Source organism: Dromiciops gliroides, chromosome 5, assembly GCF_019393635.1.
Source record: "Dromiciops gliroides isolate mDroGli1 chromosome 5, mDroGli1.pri, whole genome shotgun sequence".
NCBI lineage: Eukaryota > Metazoa > Chordata > Mammalia > Microbiotheria > Microbiotheriidae > Dromiciops > Dromiciops gliroides.
Genome location: NC_057865.1, coordinates 63,167,642 through 63,180,039, shown reverse-complemented (window position 1 = coordinate 63,180,039; position 12,398 = coordinate 63,167,642). Strand labels below are relative to the sequence as shown.

The window sequence follows — 12,398 nt, the reverse complement described above, 5'->3', positions numbered from 1 at the left end:
ATATATATATTATACATTTCAACTTTGTAATACCTAAAAAAAATATAGCAAAAGTTTGCCAATCACTTTGTATTTATCTCATTTGATCCTCACAACATCCCTGAGTTAGGTGCTATTATTATCCTCAGGAAACTGAACCTAAGAGAGATTCTATGATATGTCTAAGATCACAAGTCTAGTAAGTATTCGAGGCTGCCTTCACATTTGGGTCTTTCTGAGTCTAGTCTCTCTCTCCTAAGACAATTAGCTCTTCCAGTTATTAGATATGTGACCAAAAACTTTATTGCTTTATCTTCATACCTTATATGCTTTTATAGTTTATATTCAATACATGGACCTATTATGGTATATTTAACTTTATTCTCTATCATAAAAAGTTTCCACTTCTAGTTTGTTCCCCTTAAAATATTTGAAAATCTTTGTATTAATAGTTTTCTGTCTGTAATACTGACGAGGAATTTTATGTTTAGGTGACAAAAAGCTTGATAAGAATGAAGTAAGAAAACCTCCTGTCCCACTGAGGAGTGATCATCCAGTTATGGGAATTCAGAGTGGAAAAAACTTTATAAACACAAATGCAGCTGATGTTATTATGGGGGTGGCCAAGAAGCCCAAACCCATTTATGTTGACAGAAGGACTGGAGACAAACATGGCCTGGAACTTTCAGGACTTGTTCCAAAATACATCAATAAAAAGGTATTCTTATGATAAATGATGCCAGAGGCTTAAGATTCATGAACATTTTAAATTAACATTAATAATTATTTCATATGTTAACATATACTTTGAGGTACATAGTGGAGAAAGAACTGGACTTTGGGGTCAGGAAAACTTGGATTCAACTCCTGACTATATCACTTAACTTCTCTATACCCCCAAAGACTATTGAGTTGCAGAATAATTGCTGATTTGCATTGATAGAGGGAGTTTATTCACTAAGAACTCTTTACATCAATGAAATCCCAATTCAAAAAAAAAAAGTTCTATCAAAGAACCTTCTTTCTAGACTGCCAACCTTCTATCGAAGCTGAATTTAGCCCAAATATATGATGGAATCTATTTATCGTTGGGAACCGTAATTGAATTTTCATACCTAGTTGAGTAAATGATAGGATTGTGTCTTTGTAACTTCCACACATTACTCCTAAATCCATCTAATGGAGCCAAGCAGAATAAATCTAATCCTTCTAAAACATGGCATCCTGTAACATAATTTCAGATCAGCCACATCCAATCAAATCATTTTTACTTCAAGCTAACTATTCCCAATTCCTTCTTCTGGGAATTTCCTAAGCCATTCAAATTCCTGTACCATCCTATCCTAGTCCCTATCTCAATCAATCAGTAAACATTTATTAAATTCCCACTATGTGCCGGCACCATGCTAAGCAGTGGGCATACAAAAAGAGGTAAAAGTCCCTGCCCCCTACCCAGAACTTACAATCTACTGGGGGAGAAAATACACAAATAAATATATACAAAGCAAGTTATATATAGGATAAATAGGAAATAAGAAGAAGAGGGAAAGCACTCGAATTAAGAGGGTTTGGGGAAGATTTCCTGTAGAAGGTGGCATTTCAATAGGGACTTAAAAGAAGCCAGAGAAGGCAACAGGCAGATGAGGAGGGAGAGCATTCTAGGCATGGGGGACAGTCAGAGAGAATGCCCAGAGCTGAGAAATGGAGCGTCTTGTTCATGGAACAGGCAGGAGGCCAATGTCACTGGAACACAGAGTATATCTCAGGGAGTAAGATGTAAGAAGACTGGAAATAGAGGAGGGAGCCTAGGTTGTAGAGGGCTTTGAGTGTCAAACAGCATTCTGTATTTGATCCTAGAGTCATAGGGAGCCATTGGAGTTTATTAGGAAAAGGGCTAACATGATCACACCTGTACTTTAGGAAAATCACTTTAGTGACTGAATAGAGTGTGGAGAGTGGAGTGAGGAGAGATTTGGGGTAGGCTGACCCACCAGCAGTAATCAAAGCATGAGGTGATGAGGGCCTGTACTGGAAAAAAAAGAAAGTGAAAGCACCTATTGTAAATGACCTTTTCAAGGAGTTTAGTTTCAAAGGGCATAAGAGATTTAGGACTGATAATTCGTGGGGATGAAAGGACCAAGTTAGGGTTTTTAGAATGGGGAGAGGTGGGCATATTTGTAGGTACTAGGGTATAAGCCAGTCGAAAAGGAGGGACTGAAAATAAATGAAAGAGTGGAGAATGATAGAAGGGGTGGTCTGTTGGAGGGAATAGGATGGAATAGGATCACTTGAACAAGTAGAGAGGTTAGCTTTGGTAAGGAGTAAGGCCACTTTATGATGTGGAGGATGAGACAGGGGGAGGAGAGAGTGGCAGAAGGCATTTAAATGATAAGAGATGAGGAAGAGGAGAAGAGGAAGCTCACAGTGAATGGCTTTCATATTTTCTGTAAAATATGAGGCAAGGTTCTTAGCTGAAAGAGTGGAGGAGCCAAGGGAGGCTTAAGGAGGGGTGACAATTTTGGATGAGCCGTTCTATGGAGGACCGATAAGGGAGGTATATTAGGATTGCCTAGCAGCAGAGAGGGTCCTGTTGAGGTTGTGTAACATAAATTTGTAGTGGATCAAGTCAGAACGAATGGTTGTATGACTTTGTCCGGGAGTAAAGACAGAGAATGGTGGGGCTGATCCAAGTCTGAGACGTGACTGAGTATAATCAGGGATATGATAATGCAGCTCAGGATTCAAGAGACAAGGACAGCATAGAGTTGAATTAGTTCAGTGAGGGGTCAAGATAGGGGAAGGAGAAAATTAAGGGGTCAAGCTATTGGAGGTCATGATGTGTATGAAAAGTCAGGTTTTATAAGGGAAAGCAAAGGGAGAGGTGAAAAAGCCAATAGATTATGGATAAGGGAATTTCAGAATCCTAAACACAGAGGTGGTTCATTTGTAAGTGATGGCAAGACCCAAAGAAAGTCCAGTCTGTTAAGTAAGCTTCGTTTCCATGCATAATCCAGGGGTATCAGGAAACTGTACAGAAGAGCTGATAGCAGAAAAAAGAATCAGGTTAGTCATTTCTACTCTCTTAACAGAATGGAATCAACTGATCCCAGGAGGGGGAAAAAATTTAGTGAAGTGGTTCCATTTTGAACAAGGGCTAGAATCAAATGGGGACAATTATTTCTTTAAAATATTCCAAGGCAAACAAATTCAACAATGTTTTTATTTTCTCTTCAGTCATTTATAAAATCATAGATGGGTCTTGGTGTTCACCTAACCTGGTCCCTTCATTTTACAGATGACAAAACTGAGGATTTGGGTAACATACTGACAATGGGAAAACAGATTGAAATTTATGTATAATGATTGTGCTTAAATATTTTTCTCAAAATCCTTTCAGGATTATGGCGTTATTCCTGAATATATATGTAAGCGAAATGAGGAAGTTAAAAAAATACAAGAAGAATACGATAACTATGTGCAGGCGAATCTGAAGAAGGCAGCCATGAAACGTCTCTCTGATGAGGAGAGAGATGCTGTTCTTCAGGTGCGTACTGGGGAGGCTACGTTTGTTGCAGACTCTCCAAAACAGTCCTGAAATACCCTGATCCTTCCCATTTCATTTTTGAAAGCAAGAAAATATGCACTGGAAACAGTGCCAACTCCAGAAAAGCCTACCACTACCTTCTGAAGGGCAAAAGAAGAGTCATAGATTTGTTTATTGAGTCTAGCTCTCAGCTTTAAGTTATTCTCTTTCTAGTTGTGTCTTGGAGAATTGTAGTAAACATATCTTGCCCTATAGATTGATCTTTTTGCTTGCATTCTTATACTTTTATTTTTCAGAAGAATACCATCCTAGGGTTAGCCATTTTTCACTAGATGGAGCTCTCTAATAGATCTACAGTATCAGGGTAGCTGAACCGAAACAAAACAAACTTCACACTTGTCAAACAACCTAATCTTTAGTTTCATATTTTTTCCCTCTTACCATGGAACCCAACAGATTTAAAGACTTAGCTATAGATAGAACTTTTCTCTATCTATAGATAGATAGAACTTTTTAAGAGAAAGACTTATATGAAGCACATTTAAATTAGACTTGGACCTAGAATTATGCCATCTTTGGAGAGGCCAAAGGTATGTTTTTTTGGTGCTTTCTTTTTTTAGACTTTCAGGTACACCTTTTGTTTCTTCCTAATTTATTTTACAAGTGATTAAAATATACTGTTGCAAGCCTATATATGTATATCGTGATCATACATCAACAATGACTTTTTATTTAATTGCCTATAATCTGTAGTGCCTGGTCCTATATACTGAGCATGTAAAGAGATACAATCCCTTCTCTGGAGGGTCTATTAGATAGTAACAAGCCATATAAATAACAAGATCTGTAATATCACAAAGTAACATATGCTCACTGCAAATGAGTGACATAGTTAATAGGTGGTACAGTAGTTCAATGGAGAATATAAACATGGAGGGCTAGCAAGGGGAAAGGCTTCATGGAGCATATGAGATTTGAGCTGATTTTTGAAAGGGGATTAAAGCTTAGATAAGAGGAGAGGAAGAGGGCATTCCAGATGGGTGTAATGGAATAAGGGAAAAAAAACACAGGCCAGAATATCCCTGGCATATTCAGGGAATAGTAAATAGACGAATTTGGATGGAGGGGAACATCCAGGCATATCTGGGATGTAGTGGGAAGGATACTTGGCAATGGACCTGGGTTCAAGTCACAGCCCTCCATTTGACCAGCTATATAATCTTCGGTAAGTTACTTCAGCCCAACAAATCTGGTTTCTTCACTGATAAAATCATACACCACTTACTTGATAGGACTGATTTAAGGATCCAGTGAGATCATGCACATAAAGCGCTTTGCAAACCTTAAAGCATTAACCACATGAACACTGACTATAGCCATACTGAAGACTGAGGGGAGATGAGGTTGAAGGGGGCAACATGGTCAAGGAGCTTGACCACCAGGTTGGAGCTTGTACTTAACATAGGCAGTGTTTTCTGGCAGGGTGAGCCAATGGACATAAAGCATTGTTTTAAGCAAATGAATTATTTGACACTGGGAATGAAATGAGAGGAGGACGTTTTAAAGTCCAGTCAGTCCTCATGGAGACTACGCATGTGGAAGGTTTTGGATGTAAGTCCCATGAAGAAGTCCCATGTCCATAGGGTGTGGCAGCAAAGCAGATGTTCATGCTGCCGCCTTAATTTCATTTCCACTGATAAAGATGATCTCAATTTCTGGTGTTGAACCACTGGACAGTGCCAAGGACTCTGGTGGTCGGAACTTTCTTTTCTGGGTCTTTAGCCACAGTGACTGGAGCATCAGCAGGAGCAGAGGCCAGGCTGCATCTACACAGGGGTCCTCCCCTGCATGATGGCCAAGGGCCCTGGGCTGGAAGTAATGCTTCTCCCAATGCTCTTGGCCTCAGGGTCCTGGGCTGTCTCCATCTAGGAGTTGGGGGAAGGGTAGTCAAGGTGGTGGTGGTGGTTGGACTTGGCTGGCCCATGCTGTCTCCTGCCTTTCCCTCAGGGTACCTTGATACTCTAGCTAGGCTAGCTTGGGGCAAGGGTAGCAGTTGACTGACCCCTTCTCACACAGGAGCTGCCTTCCTGGATGATGACTCTGAGGGCTGGGCTGGAAAGAACCCTTGGTGAGGGCTGGAAAGAGATCTGGTGGTTTGTGGGGCACTGCTCTTCCCAAGGCTTTTAGGCTCAAGGGTTCTGGGCTGTCTCCATCAGAGTCTGAGGGAAGGGGGTGGTCAAGGGGATGATGTGATCTGTCTCCTGGCTCTCCTGGTTCCTTGCTGCTCAGCTGGGCTGACCTGCCTGCCCGGTGTGTGGCAGTTTCACAACATAAATAATATATTCTTGCAGACTAATTGTTTGTTTCACTTGGGATTAATGTTACCACTTTTTTCCTGTGGCATTTTATGTCATTATGAGTCACAACTTTTTAGATCTTTGCTCTAATATTGACAAGGTGAGAGATAATTTCAAATCAAGCAATCAAAAACATTTATTAATTGCTTGCTCTGTGCAAGCAAAGTCTTCAGCTGAAAGGGTAGGGGAAGGGTGCTCATTTAGAATAGAGGAGAGGGTTTGGAATAGCCATTGTGGATAATGAGATACTGAATCAAGAAGCAATCTAGTTTTTTCCTTGTCACACTGAGGGCCCAGTTGAGATGGGATAATATAAATTTGTAATGGTCCCAGTCAGCAACAGTTTCATGATTTCTTTCAGGTGCTCTAGGAGCAAAGGAGGTAGATTAAATTGTAATTATGACCAAAAAATATAATTTCTTTTGAGTGTGTTTTTCATGTACAGAAGTTTAGTCTCTACAATGCCTAAGTTCCATCTGCAATAAATGGTAATAGAGGGAGGCTGAAAATGTTATTGTAATTTCCTAAACTGTAAATTCAAGAAATTACTTGGAAATTAGGAAATATGGTTTAGTTTTGGCTAATTTAACTCAGTTCTTCTGCATTTTTCAGGGGAGAGAATATTTCAGAGAGAATGTATTCCCTTGGAATAGGAAAAACACATACACATATTCTCTCTCTCTCTGTCTCTGTCTCTGTCTCTGTCTTTGTCTCTCTGTCTCTCAGCCTCTGTCTCTCTGTGTCTCTGTCTCTGTGTTTCTCTCTGTCTCTGTCTGTCTCTCTGTCTCTCTTTCTCTGAATGTTCCACAATATGCAAGTATGCCTCCCCTGCAAGGAAAATTATAGGATCACAGCTACTAGAAATCTAATGTGACCACTAACAAAGGAATTTTGTTACATCTGCCGTAAAATGGTCATAACAAAACTCCAATTTGGAAGTAAACTCATGCCTAGAGTACAGATGGTAGAGTCACCACAGCAACGTAGCCACTTGTAAGTTCCTAATAAAACCTTGAATTCGTCTTCCTTCTATGGGGTATATAGTCCCTCAAACACATGGTTCCATGCCTGATGGAGGTCTGCCCATATGTGGTATCTGTGTGTATGGCAACCTGGGTCATTTACTTTGAAATATTTTGAAAAAAAATGATGCCCTTATATAGTAAATATGTATATATAATATGCAATATATACTACATTATATGTGTGTGTGTTTACACATTTTATTTGGGAGATCCTTCCAACAATTCAGATTAATTCCTACGTATCCTATGCAACTCTGGTCCAGGTCCTCCCAAGAGCTTGCCACAAGGAATCCACCCAACATGCTGGAGGAACTCCTCACTTTCTCCAGACCCTACCCTACTTTCCAGCAGCATGCCAGGGAAGCACTCTAACCATGTGACCAGACTATCATCTCTTTTTGTCATACAATCATTGGATGGCATCCTTTATTCCTATTCTTTGTACCTTATTGTTGGCTGTACATTACAACCTTTACACATCTAACATTCATGTTTCTGTTGCTATCTGTGTGAAGCCCATTTTTACTGTTTTAGAGGTAGTAACATTCTGGGTCTTGCTACTATACATAAACCTTTTATGTGACAGAAGTTTGGGGTCAGTAAAAATGCTTTGTATTCTCCCAGAAGCAATCCTTCATGCCTTCCTCCTCCTTTTCAACTCTGTACTCAATTCTTTGTTCATATATATATTGTCTGTCCCAGATATACATAGTGTTGGACAAGCTCTCTAGCAAGGATTCTTAACTTTTTTTATTTCATGGACCCTTTTGAAAATCTAGTGAACCCTATATACTCCTCATTTTTAGATGCATAAAATAGGATTACAAAGAAAACCAATCATAGTGAAATGCGGTTATCAAAATATTAAAAATTTGAAGTTCATTGACCTCAGGTTAAGAACTACTTACATAGAGTGCCCATTCAGATGGATATTGAAATCCAAACAATGGGCATTTTTCATCTATTTGGTCTTTCTTTTGTAGATGGCCAGGTCAAACTCCATAGAGCGATTACATATTTCTTTCAGGAAGATCTGAAATGTTAGCATTGAATGAAATCAAACAAGGGTATCTGCAAACAGAAACATCTTAAAGACCTCAGGGAAGCTTTCCTTAATCTGTACTCTGTTCTCAATATCCTCCATCATAGGGGCAAATACCTTTGTTGAACATACATCTTCCTGCTTTTTGCCTTGCCTGATTTTTATTTTCAGATTCAATCTGTCTGATTTTCCTGCCTCTGTTGTCTTTAAAATAACAGATACAGGTAAGTAAAAAGAAAATTGTTTTTATCTGAGATAGGAAAAGAAATTTGTATGGAAGAGAGATTGAAAAAGTTTTTTCAAATGGCAATATTTAAACTTAGGGTCAAGACTCTGATATTAATTATATGGATGGTCATGAAATAATGCTTTATTATAATTTAGTCCCATGTCTAGCTTCCGCCTTTGATATCAAGTTAAATTCAGCAAATTTTTATTAAGGCCCTATTATGTACATTGATGCTGGGGATACAGAGATGAAATAAGACGTAATCCTTGCTCTCAAGGAGTTTACAGTCTTTGTAGTAAAGACACATACACAAATAGCTTTAGTGCAAACTAGAATATAAGTCCAGAATATAAGTACTTACATAAGAAAAGTCTAAAAAAGATTGGTGTGATAAGTTGGAAGAGGGAAAGATCATTTACATTGTGGGTACCAGGTCAGGCTTCATGAAAAAGATGGTCCCATAACTAAATCTTAAAGAAATATTTCAATAATTGAGAATTTTCCAGGGAAAGAGGATAAATTGATTGCCATTCCCAGGTGTGACTGACAGAATTCACAGTGGCAAGTTTGTAAGAGAGAGTTGGAAGAGACTGGGAAGTGATAAGTAGCCAAGTTTGGTTAGAAGGGAGAGTAATGGTTAGATGGCTGGAAAGGCAGATTGAAGCCAAATTATGGAAGTCCTTGACTGCGAGGATAATGAATGTGTATCTGAATCTATATTGGATAGAGAGTGAGGAATCACTGAACTCTGTTTCTGCTTTTGCCTTTTGTTTGTTGTTCATGCTATTTTTAAGCAGGGAAGTGATACAATCAGACCTATATAGAAGGAAGTGTAAAGAATTAATTTTTATTTGAGGTTTTTATGCCTTGGTGTGCACTGGCCTGGGGCTCTGCAAACCGCATGGTGCTCCATCCACTGGTTATAGCCATTGGCATGGTGCTGGCACCTTACGTCATCACGCCGTGGCCTACATGGGCCTGGCAAAATTATAATGATTGGAAGCCTAGTGAGGGCAGTCATGTGACTGTCAGAGCGGCCATCCCATTGGCTGGGGCTGTGTGGGGTTTTTCTGGGATTGGGGGAGGAGAATTGGGCATTCTAGCTGGACACTAGAATGGCAGGAGTTCTGCTGCCTATTCTCAGCTGATTCCTGGGCAGTGGTATCTTTGCAGGTTGTATAATTTCCCTTTCCCCATTTTATTTCCTTTCCCTTGATCCTACTGATCCTGTTCGTTTGGGGGTTTTTTTAAGTTTGTTTTTGTTAAAATAAATCCTGTTCTGTTCTGAGGGAGGCTGCTGGTCTCCTTCCTTGCCCCAATATTGTGGCAAGCTGCTTAGCTAACACTCCCCAATTAAAAATTGGTCCCCACAGAAGTTTACCCTATGAATAGTGTTAGGGATAAAATGAAGAGGGGAGAAATTGAAAGGTAGGAAGACCAGAGAGGGAACTATTGCAAAAGTCTTAGAAGAGGTAAATAATTTCAGAATACGGGAGCATCAGAGAGTATGAATGAAGAGAGGAGAGGGGGATGGACATAAGACATACTTAAGAGATCAAATTTACAAGAATTGATAGCTATATGTACATGGAAGATGTGGGCAAGAAGAAAGTCAAAGATGTTCCAGTGTTCGGGTCTGTGGGACAAGGAGGAAGATGGAATAAGAAATAAAGAGAGGAGATAGAAAAGAGAGAGATTGGTGTTGAAATATTTTTGAATTTGAAATATTGACTACATATCCAAATGTAGGCATCTAGCAGACAGCTGGAAATGAGGGATTGTAGTTTCGGGAAAACATTGAGGCTGGAAATATAGATGGAAATTATCACTGAAGCTATAGTGGTGCATGGGATATTCAAGTGGGTAAAGTGTGGAGGGTAAGGAGAAGGACAGGGACAGAACTTTGGGAGATGCCCACATTTGGGAATAGAAAGAGGAAGAACTAGCAAAGGCGACAGAGGAAGAACAACTGGAGATCTAGGAGAACAATATAGTGCCATTTCTAGGTAAAGGGAGTCAAAAAGTGATAGTAAGCATCAATATTATTGTCTGAACAGTACTGTGGGGAAGTATTGTACTGTAGGCAGACATAAGAAATGCTGTGGAGACACCTCAAATTTTATATTGGAAGTCCATAGGAAGAAACATCAAAGGCAATTTAATACAACCTCTCCATTATTCAGATGAGGAAACTGAGACCCAGCAAGGTTAAGTGAATTTCCCATGATCACAGAGATAAGTTGAAGAACTGAGATTTGAACCCACACCTTCTGACTCCATTGCTCTTTCTACTATCCTATGCTGTTCCCCTCCATCCCCAGATTCCTTCACAGACAGCTTGCTGGAACATATCTCATATATTGTTAAGCATGGGCTATTTACATTGAGTTTTCCAATATTACTGAAACCCCATTCTTCTCACATTAGACTTCCTTCCATTTTAGTTTTTCTTTTCCTTCACTAATTTAACTGAATAAACACCATCATCTGAGGAATTAACCAGTTCTATTCCTCTTTCCTAGACTAATGACATCCTTCTTCAGTCTTCTATATCTTGCTATCATATTTTTTTTTGGTGAGGCAATTGGGGTTAAGTGACTTGCCCAGGGTCACACGGCTAGTAAGTTTCAAATGTCTGAGGCCGGATTTGAACTCAGGTACTCCTGACTCCAGGGCCGGTGCTCTATCCACTGTGCCACCTAGCTGCCCCATCTTGCTATCATATTAATGAAAACCTAGAACTAAATTATTGAGATTTTATGATATTTCATAAACAGGTTGAAATTTGTAATTTAAGAACCCATATGGAAAGCTACTAAATCTGTTGAACATTTTGATACTGTCTTAAAAACCTTCACAAATCACCACCCATTTTACAAGCAATATTTAAAATTCTATGTTTGTTTATTTCTTTATGCTTTTATGCAAATATATATATATTGATCTTAGCTGAGCTATAAAATGTTTTATGAATTAAAAGAAGCAGTTAGAAACCATTTTAAAAATAGGGACCTACTAGTGATCTATAATACAATATTATATGTGTTATATGTATATAACAATACAATATATTATTTGTATGTGTTATACATATATATTATTTGTATATATACATATACATACATAGAAAGAGAAACAAATTATAGCTCCTAAGAGATCCATAGTTTTGGATTTGAGTTTTGTGAATATAAAACATTAATTATGATATTAAGTTAGCATATTTATTACATTTAATATTTAAATCACCATGAAGTATATAGAAAGGAAATTTAAATCTCTTAATATGGTAGAAGAACCCTATTCTTTGGGCAAAATATATTATGTCCCAGAAAATTGAATTTTGGCATTAGTTAGAAAATTCATTTTGCCAGACAGGTGAAAAAATGCATTTTTTATGAACTAGTAAAAAATGTTTTGAAGAAATGAAGCTAAATTTGGAAAGAGTATTTCCCATTCAGAGATCTATTTCCAGATATCAGTTCTAAGTAGTTTGGGATGTCTTTGCTTTAAAATAATAATAATAAGTTACATATTAAACTATTGTTCTGAACTTATTGCTACTTTATTTTATGCTGTTTCTAGCTTTAGATACATGCATTTGATTGAAAGTATTTTTAAGCACAGTTACATTAAAAAGATAGCAAATAAATATTCCCAATGGGAGTTGAACACACATCCAAGGACAGAAATTGGCCCTCTTGCAGTATTTTTGTTAATGTTGTCAAGGACTTGATAAAAGCATACAAAATGGTTTTCTTTTTAGTGTTCTTATCAGTTTCCTTTGCATTTCATAAATTTACAGGGCCTGAAAAAGAACTGGGAAGAGGTGCATAAGGAATTCCAGTCCCTTTCTGTATTTATCGACTCCCTACCCAAGAAGATCCGCAAGCAAAGACTGGAAGCAGAGATGAAACAACTGGAACATGACATTGGTGTAATCGAAAAGCATAAAGTCATCTATATTGCCAATAAGTAATGAAAAATTGGTAGATTATAATCATTTTAAGTCACAACAGTACAAGGTAGAAAAATAAAATGAAATTATAACATGCTATTCAAAGGAAGAAAAATAGTACTAAGAGAACAAAGCAGTAGACTTAAAATTAATACATTCTTAAGTAATGTATAAAGAATAATGTGAATTGCTCACTTTTATGAGATTTTTTTTTACCAGTGTAAAGATTTCCAAGTATGAACAAATTAAATTTTAATGTTCTTTTTA

The 12,398-nt window shown here is 38.1% G+C and overlaps 1 protein-coding gene across 2 annotated transcripts in view; it reads left to right on the top strand.

The window, feature by feature from the left end:
- ENKUR (enkurin, TRPC channel interacting protein) overlaps positions 1-12,398 on the top strand; it is a 24,583-nt gene extending 12,185 nt beyond the window's left edge. For both annotated transcript variants that reach the window (XM_043966617.1, XM_043966616.1), the window contains exons 3-5: positions 471-697; positions 3,377-3,523; positions 11,979-12,398. In XM_043966617.1, the coding sequence (XP_043822552.1) occupies positions 471-697; positions 3,377-3,523; positions 11,979-12,152 (548 nt within the window). In that variant the 3' untranslated portion in view covers positions 12,153-12,398. The remainder of the gene's footprint in view (positions 1-470; positions 698-3,376; positions 3,524-11,978) is intronic.